A 12,225-nucleotide genomic window follows, 5' to 3' on the forward strand; every position below is an offset into this window, starting at 1 on the left:
TTATTGCTATGATTCACTAGTATCAGGTTAAATCAGAAATATGCAGAAAATTATAGCTGCAATGCAGACTGTTTACATGTACCACATTTTGGATAACATTCACATATTAATCTCTGCAAATACTATCCCATTCTTCAATTTTCATACATTAGGTCCATACTGGGATTGGCCACTCTGGATGTCACATCTTAGTAGCCCTACACACCACAAACCACAATGGACCTCAGAGAGAAGAGGTAGGACACTGGGATATGGCAATAATTCATAAGCAGGAGATGACAACTGCTCCCCAGGTCAGTGTGGGATTGGCAGGCAGTTGTATCTCAAAAAAACCCATGGCATCTGGACTCCCATACTGCTAGAATTCATTCAGAGACACTACTTTCAGATTGCCAGAGACACAGCACAATTCCAGTTGCACTGTAAGAGCACTACTTGTACCTCTGAGATTGCAGTTTATCCAGGAACTAGGTTTTATGACCTGTAGGGAAGTTATAACAAAATAATATCCATCTTGAACTTTTGTTATTGAATTATCTGAAAATGCTGTTCAACATCAACTGATGGCAATGTGTCATTTATTATCAGAGAATCACACAGTCCTTTGGGTTGGGAGTTAACCTCTGAGATCATCTCATTTCAACATCCACGCCATAGGCAGGAACAGCTTCCACTGGATCAGGTTCCTCAAAGCTGCAAACAGTCCAGCATAACACACTTCTAGCAATGTGGGGCATCTACAATTTCTCTGGACAACCTGTTCCAGTGCCTCACCATCCTTACAGCAAAGTATTTCTTCACAATACTTATGCTTACTTTTTAAGGAAATAAAATTTGAGAAAGGTATGCAAACAAGATAAATTTAGTTAGTATATTTTAGGACAACAGAAGCACAACCCTCATGCTAGCATCTACAGACTTTCTAGTAGATAATGCTTTCTTTTAAAAATGCAATTCCTTCGTTTAATTCACAGTTTTATGTTAAGATTCAAGGATAGAATAATTGTTACAAACTGCTAAGGCAGAGCCCTTCCACAACCCAAAGATGGAAGTATCGGAACATCTTCTTGAAGGGTAAGTTCCAGAGATCCTAAACTGGTTTTCATTAAAATAGATACTCAGAGTTTTTAAGGTGGGGAAAATAAGACCTGCTGGGAAAAGTTAAGACTTGAAAAAAGGACTGAAACAAAATATCCACTGTGACAACGATCCCCTTTCTGGATAAGAAGACTGTCCTCCTATCTTGCCATCTAACACAAATCTCACTGACTTGCAAAAAAAACTTTCCTCAGTCTCTTCTGGCTTCTTAAGAAAAGAGTCTCCCCTTTGCTGCTGAAGCTTATCTGTGGGCCTGCACCCTGCACTTCCCTGGAGGATCCCTCTGTTTCCTCTAGGGCACAGCAGACTACAGCATCTTGCCTCTCTGCCTGGTCCACTGTGTGCTCCAGGAGCTGGACCCTGCTGCACATTTTCCTTTCCTAGGAGCAACCATCCTGCTTCTTTCAAAAACTTGTACCCAGCCCAGGGAGCAGCAGCCAAAACAAGGAAAAAAGCAGCTTTGTCCTGTGTTACCTTCTTTATAACTTTGTAAACTACCCATGACATCTATTGCAAACACAGTATACATCATACAAACAAACAGATATACATGCATACAGCCAGAAAAACTCATGAAGCTCTGGTTGATTTGTAGTCTTTTCTTAGGCTAATTCCTCAATTTTGAGGAGAGCAGCAAACTGAAAGGAAAATACATATACAGAAGGATTTATGCTGATGCATTTCTTAAGGCTGAAAAATTCAAATTAGAGATTTGTATCTACAGTAACAGAATGATTAATTCAGCCTTTAGAGCCCACCTTGCTGGGTCTTATTTGAGAATTCAGTTGTACAAATTATGGTTCTTTAATAGCTACCTTGTGGAAACCAGAAAAGTTGAGAAGTGATAGCCTGAGGCACCATATAACCTCTGGTTGCTCGTTTCTCAAAAAACTCTATCTAATGGTTTTAATAGCCTGATATGCAGTCATTCATCACAAATTCAAAAAATTAAGGTTCTTTGATCTATCTATATAGTATTTATCATATTTATACCCAAGCAGTATATTGGGCCCAATATTTATTTCTATTTTCATAAATATACATAATACAATTCACATTTTATTTTGAACTTGCTAAACTGCAGCAACTCCTCAAATTTATGCTTAATAAACTATCTCACATAAAATGACATTTTCTCTGAATACTTGCATTAAGTGTATTACACTGCTTCTTAATTAAATAAAAGCAGTACCATCATAGAAAACTTTACTTTAAAAGAAAATACTTTGGGTCCACAACCCATTGCAGACACGCATGCATAACAAAGCTTTGTTCACATTTAACATGAAGCCAGCTGTCAGAGTCAATACTGAAAAAAACTATGATTCAAATAAAATTACTTTGTGTGACTTTTTTCTTGCTGGGATGTCAAGTTTTTCTGAGACAGGATTCTATGTCTTAATAACAAACAGTTTCTGTCACATACTGTTCACATCAGATTGGTCTTACAAATCAATAGAGTCATTGTTTATTGCTGGTACATAGAAAATAGAATAAAAATTACTGACCAGTACCTACAATAAAATATCTTCTTTCCATAAGTAAATTAATTTCAGTAAGTTGTGAGCTAATTAATCTTTGAAGGAATTCTTTAAACACAGAAAAGTATGATTAAAAATACTTCCATTTTAGATATGCCTTCTAATTTTAAGCAAGTAAGTTTATTTAGTGGTGCATTTTTTGTTGGCTTTGGTTTGGTTTGGGTTTTTGGTCTGGTTGGACTTTAGGGTACTTCTCTTTTAAATTCTGAAATACATAAATAAAATTTAGCATTTGCTAATGTGAGACTTTGATAAACACAGCCTTTCCAACATGAACTCCTTTGATTTATTTCAACAGTTGACCACAACATCAGGAAGATCACTTCTATTTTCTCCACCTGTAAACTCCGAAATCTATGAAGCCTGAAACATCTGAAAGCTGTGAAGTCTCTCATGCAGTTCCAAGAGAGAAGAATGAATACCTATACTTAATAGCACACACTTTCCATTTACTGTAGATACTGTAATTGACTGCTTTGAATCTTGCAACTGACCGAATTTTCTGCAGCAGAGGTATATCACTGAGTAAAATATAAATAAAGAACATTATTCTAAGAGTATTTATCAGTGGACAAACCCACCCTGAGTCCAATCAGTCAATATGCCTCTCATGTGCAAATCAGGCTAAATATGAGTACTCAGTTGTTATTCCACTTTTAGTGGCCTCCTCATTTTTGCAAACATGCGTGTGATGAGGAAGCAGGGGGTGAATTGCACCATGGGCAGTAGGCTCTCTGACAGCCATGGGCCACCTGTTTTCCACAGACTACGGGCCACTTTATATTCACTTTAAAAGAAATGCACAAGAGCCTGTGAACCTTTCTTTCCTCACAAAGACCTGCCACTTCCCACTCAATGGACATCTCATTCTTTTCAGCTACACCAGATTGTCTTACCTCCTCTTCCATCACTGACAACCAACATCAGTGGAAAGAAGGGCTCCCTCTTTAGATGTTGGATTACAGTAATTGAAGATAATGCCCAAGCTCTCGTGGCAAACTAAAGCTGAGGTCCAGGTATCGAGTTCCTAACCACCTTTAAATATTTGTCTGGATTCATAACTCATGTCTTGTGAGCATTTAGTACTAGCTGAAAGATAATTTCAAGGCATGTATGAATCCCATAAGACTACTGCCTCAAAACCCAGAGTGACAGAATTCCAACACAGCTCCATTTCATCAAAGCTGCGGGGATTCAACAATATCCAGTTAAAAGAGATTGTTTTTCAATCATTTCCATGTCTGACACTTAGCAGATTCCAAACCCCAGTCATCAAGACAACAAAACAACATGTCTTGGACCTAGAAAAAAAATTTCTTTATTACTACTGTCTACATTAAAATGGAGTTCACATCTGCTTTTCAATGCTCTTTTAATACTTTAATTGATTTTGAATTACAACTGAATATGCACCCTGTAGCACCCCCTTGTCCTTATTCTGGTACTCCACCTATCAGCAAGATAGTATGTGCAAAAACACTCCATTTGTACAATAATATAATGGCTCAACAAGTGAAAAAATACTTCTTAAGAACTCTGAAGTGCAATTTTTGAAAAAAAAAAAGAAGAATCCTCACTGTTTTTAAAGGAAAAAAGCCCTGTGTTCTTGAATCTGAAAGGTGTTTTCATAGAAATTATTCAAAAAAACTTTCAGAAATTACTTTGAAAACTTATCTTTAGTACTGTCCTCAGAAATACTGATCTTATACACAAGTCTTTTCAACTTCAATTATACTTACTTATACCCTACTTATATTTTATACTTTGAAATCACTTACTAATTAGAAGCATTTAGAATTCTTTCTATGGAAAAAAAAAGATAGCGCATCAACATTGTATACAACTTCTGGACTAGAACTAAAGAATTCCCTAACTACTGAAGGCAAGCAATAAATACCACACAGAATTTGGACCACATGCCAAGATATATAACATAAGGACTTAGCAGCAATGATCACAGGTAACATCTTAATCCATAATCACCTGTGTCTCTGCTGACTTAAACCTACTCCTCTGGCTTGCAACGACCAATTAACAGTTTCTTTGTTTAAGCCTACTGGTTTTAGGATCTGATCGTACAGCTGTAATGAACAACTGGGACTGCTTGGCACCAAACACTGTGTTTTGGCCCACGTACCCTGACTGTGCTATAAGAAGCAAAGGTGTCCTGAAAAAGAATTTTCATTAACACAGTGCTGTGAAATCTTCACTTCTAGAGTCAAGAAGTCAATATATATGACATTACATCTTGAGAAAACAAGTATTTACCATGAGTGTTCATGACTGACAGGTAAAACTTAAACTCTACTACGTAATCATTACTTCCTTCTTCCCAAGAGAGGAGAATCAGAGAACATGTTCTTCTCCCCCATCCCCAACTCCATCCTCATGAAAAGGGCACAACATTGTAAAAGAAGTTGCTTCTTCAAAACTGTGGAAGTCCAGCAAGAAGAAAGGATGAAGATGGTACTGTTATGCTGCCTAACTGCAGCAGCTTACTGTTAGAAAAAAATAAAGCATGAAAGCTGCTTAAAGAGACAAAAATAAGAAAGAAACAGGATGATCATTCTCCACCTTCATAATCAATACCAGAAATGTTCTGAAAAAATATCAATATAATTTTTCACTGTTTTAAATGCTTTGTTTAAAATAAGTAAACAAATTGCAGTGTCTCTTTGCACAGCATACCTTTCATTGCATGAAAGTTAAGACATATTTTACCTTTTCCCAAGCTTTGCCTTAGTTAGAGTTTCCCTACCTAAGCTTCCAACTACACTCCTAAACAGAATTATTGCCCAGAAACCTGGCTTGACCAAACAGTTTGGCAGAGGATTGGTAACAGGAATCAAAAGACAAACACCAGGTTTCCATTCCCATCATCTTGTGCCCAATCAGAGACTGACTCAATCTTCAAATTTAATTTATAGAAAACTAAGAACTGGTGCAAGTTGTATTGGCTGGAGATCACCACAGCACTGAATTTCACCATCCTTGCCTCTTTCTCACCTGAAAGTTCTTTGTGTTATGGACAGGCTAAGAAGAGATGGCTCAAAGCCACAATGTCAGTCTTGTGTCACATTACATTGCTTCAGGATTTCCAACATTTTCTGTTCTGTAAGGGCTCTGTAAGGGAGAGTTTTACCTCCATGCAGCAAATAAGCACCACCAAAATAAAAATCAAAACTTATCTTTAGAACCATTTTAATGGAAATTATACTGCATACCATGGAAAATACTGCTATAATGCAAGTTTGAGAGGAGAAAGAGAACAGAAAAAAGCCAACACAAAACTGGAAATTAAAGTATGTTAGTTTAGATTAATACCTCTTTTCTCCTATTGGACCAGAGTGCGGAAACAGCACATAAACTGAGATGAGTTTGAAGAAAGGATTAAGTGGGCAGGCAGTAGTTGGCATTGCAGTTTTGGGTATGTGCTTCACACAGATGTGAAACCACAGAAGACAATACTGAAGGCCTTAAAACTATGTCACTGAAACCTCAAGTTAATAAAAAAATTCTGTCTTCAAGGGCTGCAACAGACAGAAACAACTTTAAAGCTGGCACACGTTCTGCTTTATGACAAGGACAAGTCCATTGTTTAAAATACCACTAAGCTAGAAAGTCTATGCATTGACATAGCTCCGATTTGTTCAATACCGAAGTTTCAGAAACTGTTTTGTGTTACAGCTTGTAACATTCAGCTGTGGACTGCAAAATTATATATAGTGTAGCAAGGTATAAAATAAATAGCTAAATTAAGAAAAATGGTCCTTTACTAACAAAATTTTTCATTTTGCTCAGCCAAGTTTTCCTCCATGATTTTATTAAAAACCAAAGACTAAAGCCATTTTGCTGGAGTCAGTATAAAGACTTCTTTTGCTGAAGAATCTTCCAAGGGAAGTTTTACAATTTGGGAATTCTTTGAAAGTTCTGATGTTTTTGACTTCACCTGAATAACCACAGTAAAACACTAATACTGAGAACTGTGAAAATTATCCTTCCATGGTAAATATGAATTTGTATGGGCTATTAAAGAAGAGTGACCTAAGAGATCAAAAGATTAAAATTCCCACATCTCTTTGTACCCCTCCCAACTATCAACCTGCCAGCAGACAGTACATAGTGTAAACCACCAAAATCTATGCTTTAGGCTAAAATAGACTGTTGGCATTCTGGATACTGGTTTGAACCTATCCAGCTTCTGCCTAAAAAATTCATCTACACGGTCTCCTGTCACAAGCAGGAGAAAAAAAATAGCTAAGCAATGAGATAGCTAGAGAATACAGTCAGTCCTGATTACTGCCACAGTTCTCAAAATTTCCCAATTTTCAAAACTGTGCAAAAATTTTCATATCCTTTTTTTAACCTAAAAACTCTTCATTCAAATGCCAAACCAAATATTATCATCTGAACTGGCTTAATTTCCTTCTGAAATGCTGGCATAAAAAACACTGGAAAACCACAGAAATGCAAAATTTTACTTACTTGAGAAAATGCTAATTATAACCAAATAAATTATAACACAGTACAATGAGCTGTGCACCTGAAATTCAATATTTATAAAGCTAGAGGATCTGTGAAAACAGAGGATTATAATCTTCTAACATGAATATGTTTTGAGGATAAAAACAAAGTGGAGATTAATTTCTTGTCCCTCTTCACAAGGATCTAGCATGTTTGCCTTCTGCATTCCAGAGCTTAACATAGTTTTGCAGCTGTACAAATAAATTATTTTCTGCACTCTTAACAGGTGTTCCAGATTTCTTATTTGTTCTGTATTATTATGCCAGGTAACAGCAGAGATAATGATGCTCCACCCTTTGACCATCAAAGGAAGAAAGTGTAATTCACTTACCTGGGAAAATAGAAAGGACAGCCAACTGTAATTAAATGCAACCAATCAGGCCTAATTAAAGGAGACGAGACCAAACTGGAGTGTACTCTTTAACGATCAAGTTTAGATGAACAGCTATACAAGAAACAAGTAAGACCTATTCCTGTGAGGTTTGTCAACCAGCATTTCATCTAACACGCTTCAATATGATACGGATTAAGAAGAAAAGCACTGCTCCAAGGCCTCGGAGCCACGAGTCTGTAATTCCATTTAAGGATTTGATTATTAAGGCACGTTTATGGAAGACAAAAGGACTAAATAATCACCTGAAATCTATTGCAAATTTATGCTTTAGTTTCACTTAATTATGTCAACACATTGGAGTCAAAACTAAAAGCTCCGCTGTAGAAGGTAAAAGGCTCTTTCCTGAGTTCACAATTCAAATAGATGAGATGGAAAAAGTATGAGATAAAGGAAGATAATCTCTACTTGATAACACAAAAATCAAGTGTGCTCCAAGATCACGGGGAAATAAATTAACTTAACTGAAAACTGAAACTAAATTTCTTGAACTACCCCTTCTTTGTGATGTTGCTACATTTCAGGTTTATTAGCCACATTAGGAGATAACAGTTCCTGGGAAACTGTCATAGAAATGGGATGTAAGTGAAAATACTCTAAATTCCTACAGAATCACAACCAAGGCAGCAATTCACTGATGACAGAGCTCAAAGCAAAGAACTCAAAGTCTGTACTAACCAATGCCCTTCTCCCAGTATTTTATGTATTACTGCTCCAGATCTACTTGCTGTCTGACATTCAAGTGAACAGGTAAGACAGATAAGGTAAGTCAAAAAAAGAGTTATTTATCCCAGGATATATGTAGAGCTTCTTTAACAAAAGCATAAGTAATCAGTCAAGACTGCTTACTGTAAGAACCTCAGCATCCAAAAAGCACTGTAATAGGGTTTGGATGTATCTTGTAGCTATAAGATTAAGCACAGTAATGTAGTTTTTATATTCACTGTAGAGAGTTTTTCAGCATGCATTACACACTGCATGCCATTTCAGCAGAACATGCATTCTGTGTTGAAATAATGTAGGTACAATTCAAAGATATGGAACAACCAAAAATAGCTCTTAAAAATATATAATTTTATATCTTATAATTTGATTATATTCATTTTCATGAGACACTCTTTTTTTCACCCTTTATTCACTGAAATAACCTAATATTGAAAATCAAGACAAAGTTTAAAATGTTCTTTTCTCCAGTGGTCAGGATACCAAATAGATACAGAAAGTTAGTCAGCATCACATGAAACAACTAATTATTCCTCTCAGATTATTGCTGATAATTGCACTGCTCCAAGGGGTATAGAACTCCATTTCATATAGAACTCCATTCCAATTCAAGTGATGATTAACTGTCATATCACTTTAAAGTGTCACTTGTTAACAAATGATAACTGAAAATTTGATTTTTTTTTTCACAGCTTCTTAAAATTTAGTAAAGAACAGCAACCTTTCTCCTAGTGCTTGAATGTCTATAATCAAGAACAGAACTCTTGCCAAGCTCTTTTTCTTTGCCATCTGACAGATACAGTTGGATATTTAGGGCCATAATCATTTGACCATATTAGAAAGTCCACAGTATAAAGTTTCTGAATCATCATAGCTATGCTGGAAAACAAGAAACAGAACAGTCTCAATATTCATGTTGATTTCTTTGCAGTTCATTTCCAGAGTCTTTTCAAACAAACACATTGCTTTCTTGCAGAATTACAATACCACGCATTAGGCAGAAGCTGGTAACATTTGTAACGATAGAGAGCTTCTACTTAATACAAATGCCAAAATGAATAAAGAAAAAAATAATGGGCATGTGGCTGGAAAAAGCTGTAAGGCTTTTCAATTTTTTAATTAAAAAACATTGCATACCAGAAAATGTTAATGAGATGAAAGTCCCCTGAGTTCACTTTTACACATTCTGTGCTATTTTGATGCCCCTGCTAAAGAAAACTGTTCTCACTCAGAACTGAAGACACTATATTTTCAATGTCATAGCAAAATTTGTAATCTAAAAGTATTTCATTCACCATGCTACTTTACTCACTTCCTTTAAGCCACTCAGAGTTATCAAACTAGAAGTAGAGAAGACAAAATGATCAAAAGTCACACAGTAAGAAAGAATTCAACAATACCTTTAACTTCTTCATAAATGCTATCATCTACTGGTTCACTGTTCACTTGTCCAACATCATCATACTCCTCTTCCTCCTCGGGAATAGTATTAGATCCCGTATCTGCAACAGCAGTTTAAAAAGTTAACATTTAGTGGAAAATAATGCCTAAGGAGATATTTATGCAAAATGAAAACAATTCTTCCATGACCTGCTCCTTCCAGTACATTCTGCTTACTTTTTTTACACTGTTCAAGGGATAAGAAAGAATTTATTATGAAGGAGCTTGTATAAGGGAGAGCTTTCAAGCTAAATATTATTTTGGGAGAAAAGCAAAAATCTTGGGAAAAAAAAGTCATATAAAAGCTGTACCAATTGAAAATTAGGACTTGCTATTCAAAATCTGGACACATGGGATTCCTACATATACTAACGTGACAGGTAAGTAAATGGACAGAACTGCCATCACTAAGCTGTATTGGCAATAAAGGCAACTCCTCTACGGGCTGGCTTACCTTGAATTACAAATTTGACTTGCTGTACCCATTCCTCTGCTTCTTTGGGAGTGGCAGCTGTAAACTATTAAATGTTTATTAATAATTACTAGCAGTAATGACAAAAACACAACTACAATTTCATTAGCAATAAAAAAGAGGGAATGTAACATTCCCATCACTTCCTCAAGAAACCATTAGCAATTCTTTTCATGTCTTCTGGTACTTTTCTTGCAAGGATGCTTCTTATAATGTACAGCTAATTTTGACAAATTTACGTAATTGAAGGAGAGGATGATGGATTTGAAACTCTGATCAGCAGCTGGCAGCTGTGCAGAAAAAAGCTGCTTCTCTTCATCAATGTCAAAGCCAGAACTGATGAACAAAATTTGCCCTTGACAATTAGAAGACACCCATGAATTTCTTTAGACTGCTGGGTACAGTTTTCTTAAAAATGTTCTTGTCAGACTCCAACACACTACCTGACAGCTTAATTAACTGGCTTTCAACCACAATCTCAGATATTTAAAACTTATTAAACTTACATTCCATATTGATGTCTGGCTGATAGATCTCTGAATTGCACAGCTGATATGTGCCTTTTTGTAGGTTTCCCTTGAAAAGCCATGACCAATACAATATGTATTTAACACTGATACATATTTTAACCTTTTTTAACTATGTAATTCATCCAAGAAACCACATAGACACACTATATAATAGATATTAAAATGCTAATATTGAAATGACCAATAGATAAAGATGATAGATTTCCTTGCTCTTGACCAAAAAGATAATATTTGAACACGTATATACATACATTTAATCAGATTTTTTTTCCTAATATATGAATACACAATATAAGCAAGCAAGGGTTTCCTTTTTTCATTAAGATATCAGTGACAGTTGTTGCACTGAAATGTTAATTCAGTAACTGGAATTGTAACAGCTTTGTCAATTAAATTTCAAGTCAACATAAAAAAGTCCAACCTGATAAATGCGCTTATCTGGAGCAGAGATTTCAAAACAACAATCTTTCTTTGCATCCTTCCGAAGGCTATTATTCATTCTGATGGTGTAGCCCTCTAAGGCAAATTCACCTTTCTGTTGTTTGTCTGTTGGAGATAAAAAACAAAGTTAGAGTTTCATTTACAACAGTGAATGTAAGTGGCTCAGCAGGTTATCGTTTATTCAGATTTTGTTTTCTATTTCATGAATTTTACAAAGAACAGGAAGGTTTTTAGCAAAACGATTAAGTGATGCTTCTGGAGATAAAGCTTTATTTTAAGGGAAGACGTACCCAAAAGTACATTTTTCTGTAGGATGCCTAAGGAATTCCACAGGGGGATGTTTGCAGATGGTGGTCTTATTTAGTAAGGAGTGCATGTTATGACACTTGTATCTAGGGAAAGCCAAGAACTGGAACTTGCAAGACACGTTTCCTATAAATCAGTGTCTCTTTCAGGTTCAGTAAACCAATGGGAAAACCTGTCTAGCTCAGAACTTGCTGAGCTCCCTCCTAAACTAAACACTTCACTCAAAAAATAAACTTCAAGCTTCTTTTTAAGCAATTGGAAAAGCTGCTTTTCGCATTCTGCCACCCACTCCCAGATGTGCCTCCTTTCAACATGGCAAAAATACAGAATGAATTTTGTTATAAATTCAGGTATGTGCATCTGTGTTCATTCCAAAAGCATTTCTCTCAAAACAGCAAATGTTTAATTAGCTAATAAAAGTATTGAGCCCTACCACAGTTTATTAGGTACAGCCATGTGGTTGTTTTAAAGACAATTCTACTTTTCAAAGGTTCTGGTTTATAAAAGCATCACTTACAGCAGATCTGACTTTAAATACGTTGCATGTTGTGCAAGCAGCACCTGCGCACTCCTTCTGAGCCCTTCAAACCAAATTTTACATCAGATTTTATCTGTTCTGGCATATTTTGGAGAATATTAAAAACAAACCAAAATTGCAAAAGTAATTAAGTTTTGCAATTTCTGCAGATCACAGTGCAGCATTCAAGTGAAGACTGGCATCACAATTCACATTTTGCACTGGCAAACAAAGAACAGTGC

General features: G+C 35.9%; 1 protein-coding gene across 1 annotated transcript in view; it reads right to left on the reverse strand.

The window, feature by feature from the left end:
- Positions 1-12,225, reverse strand: part of SKAP2 (src kinase associated phosphoprotein 2) — a 116,564-nt gene that overhangs the window by 28,549 nt on the left and 75,790 nt on the right. The window contains exons 7-9 of the mRNA XM_062502305.1: positions 11,141-11,265; positions 10,172-10,235; positions 9,678-9,779 (exon numbers count right to left, since the gene is read on the reverse strand). Coding sequence (XP_062358289.1) covers positions 9,678-9,779; positions 10,172-10,235; positions 11,141-11,265 — 291 coding nt within the window. The remainder of the gene's footprint in view (positions 1-9,677; positions 9,780-10,171; positions 10,236-11,140; positions 11,266-12,225) is intronic.

Source organism: Cinclus cinclus, chromosome 1, assembly GCF_963662255.1.
Source record: "Cinclus cinclus chromosome 1, bCinCin1.1, whole genome shotgun sequence".
Classification (NCBI taxonomy): Eukaryota; Metazoa; Chordata; class Aves; order Passeriformes; family Cinclidae; genus Cinclus; species Cinclus cinclus.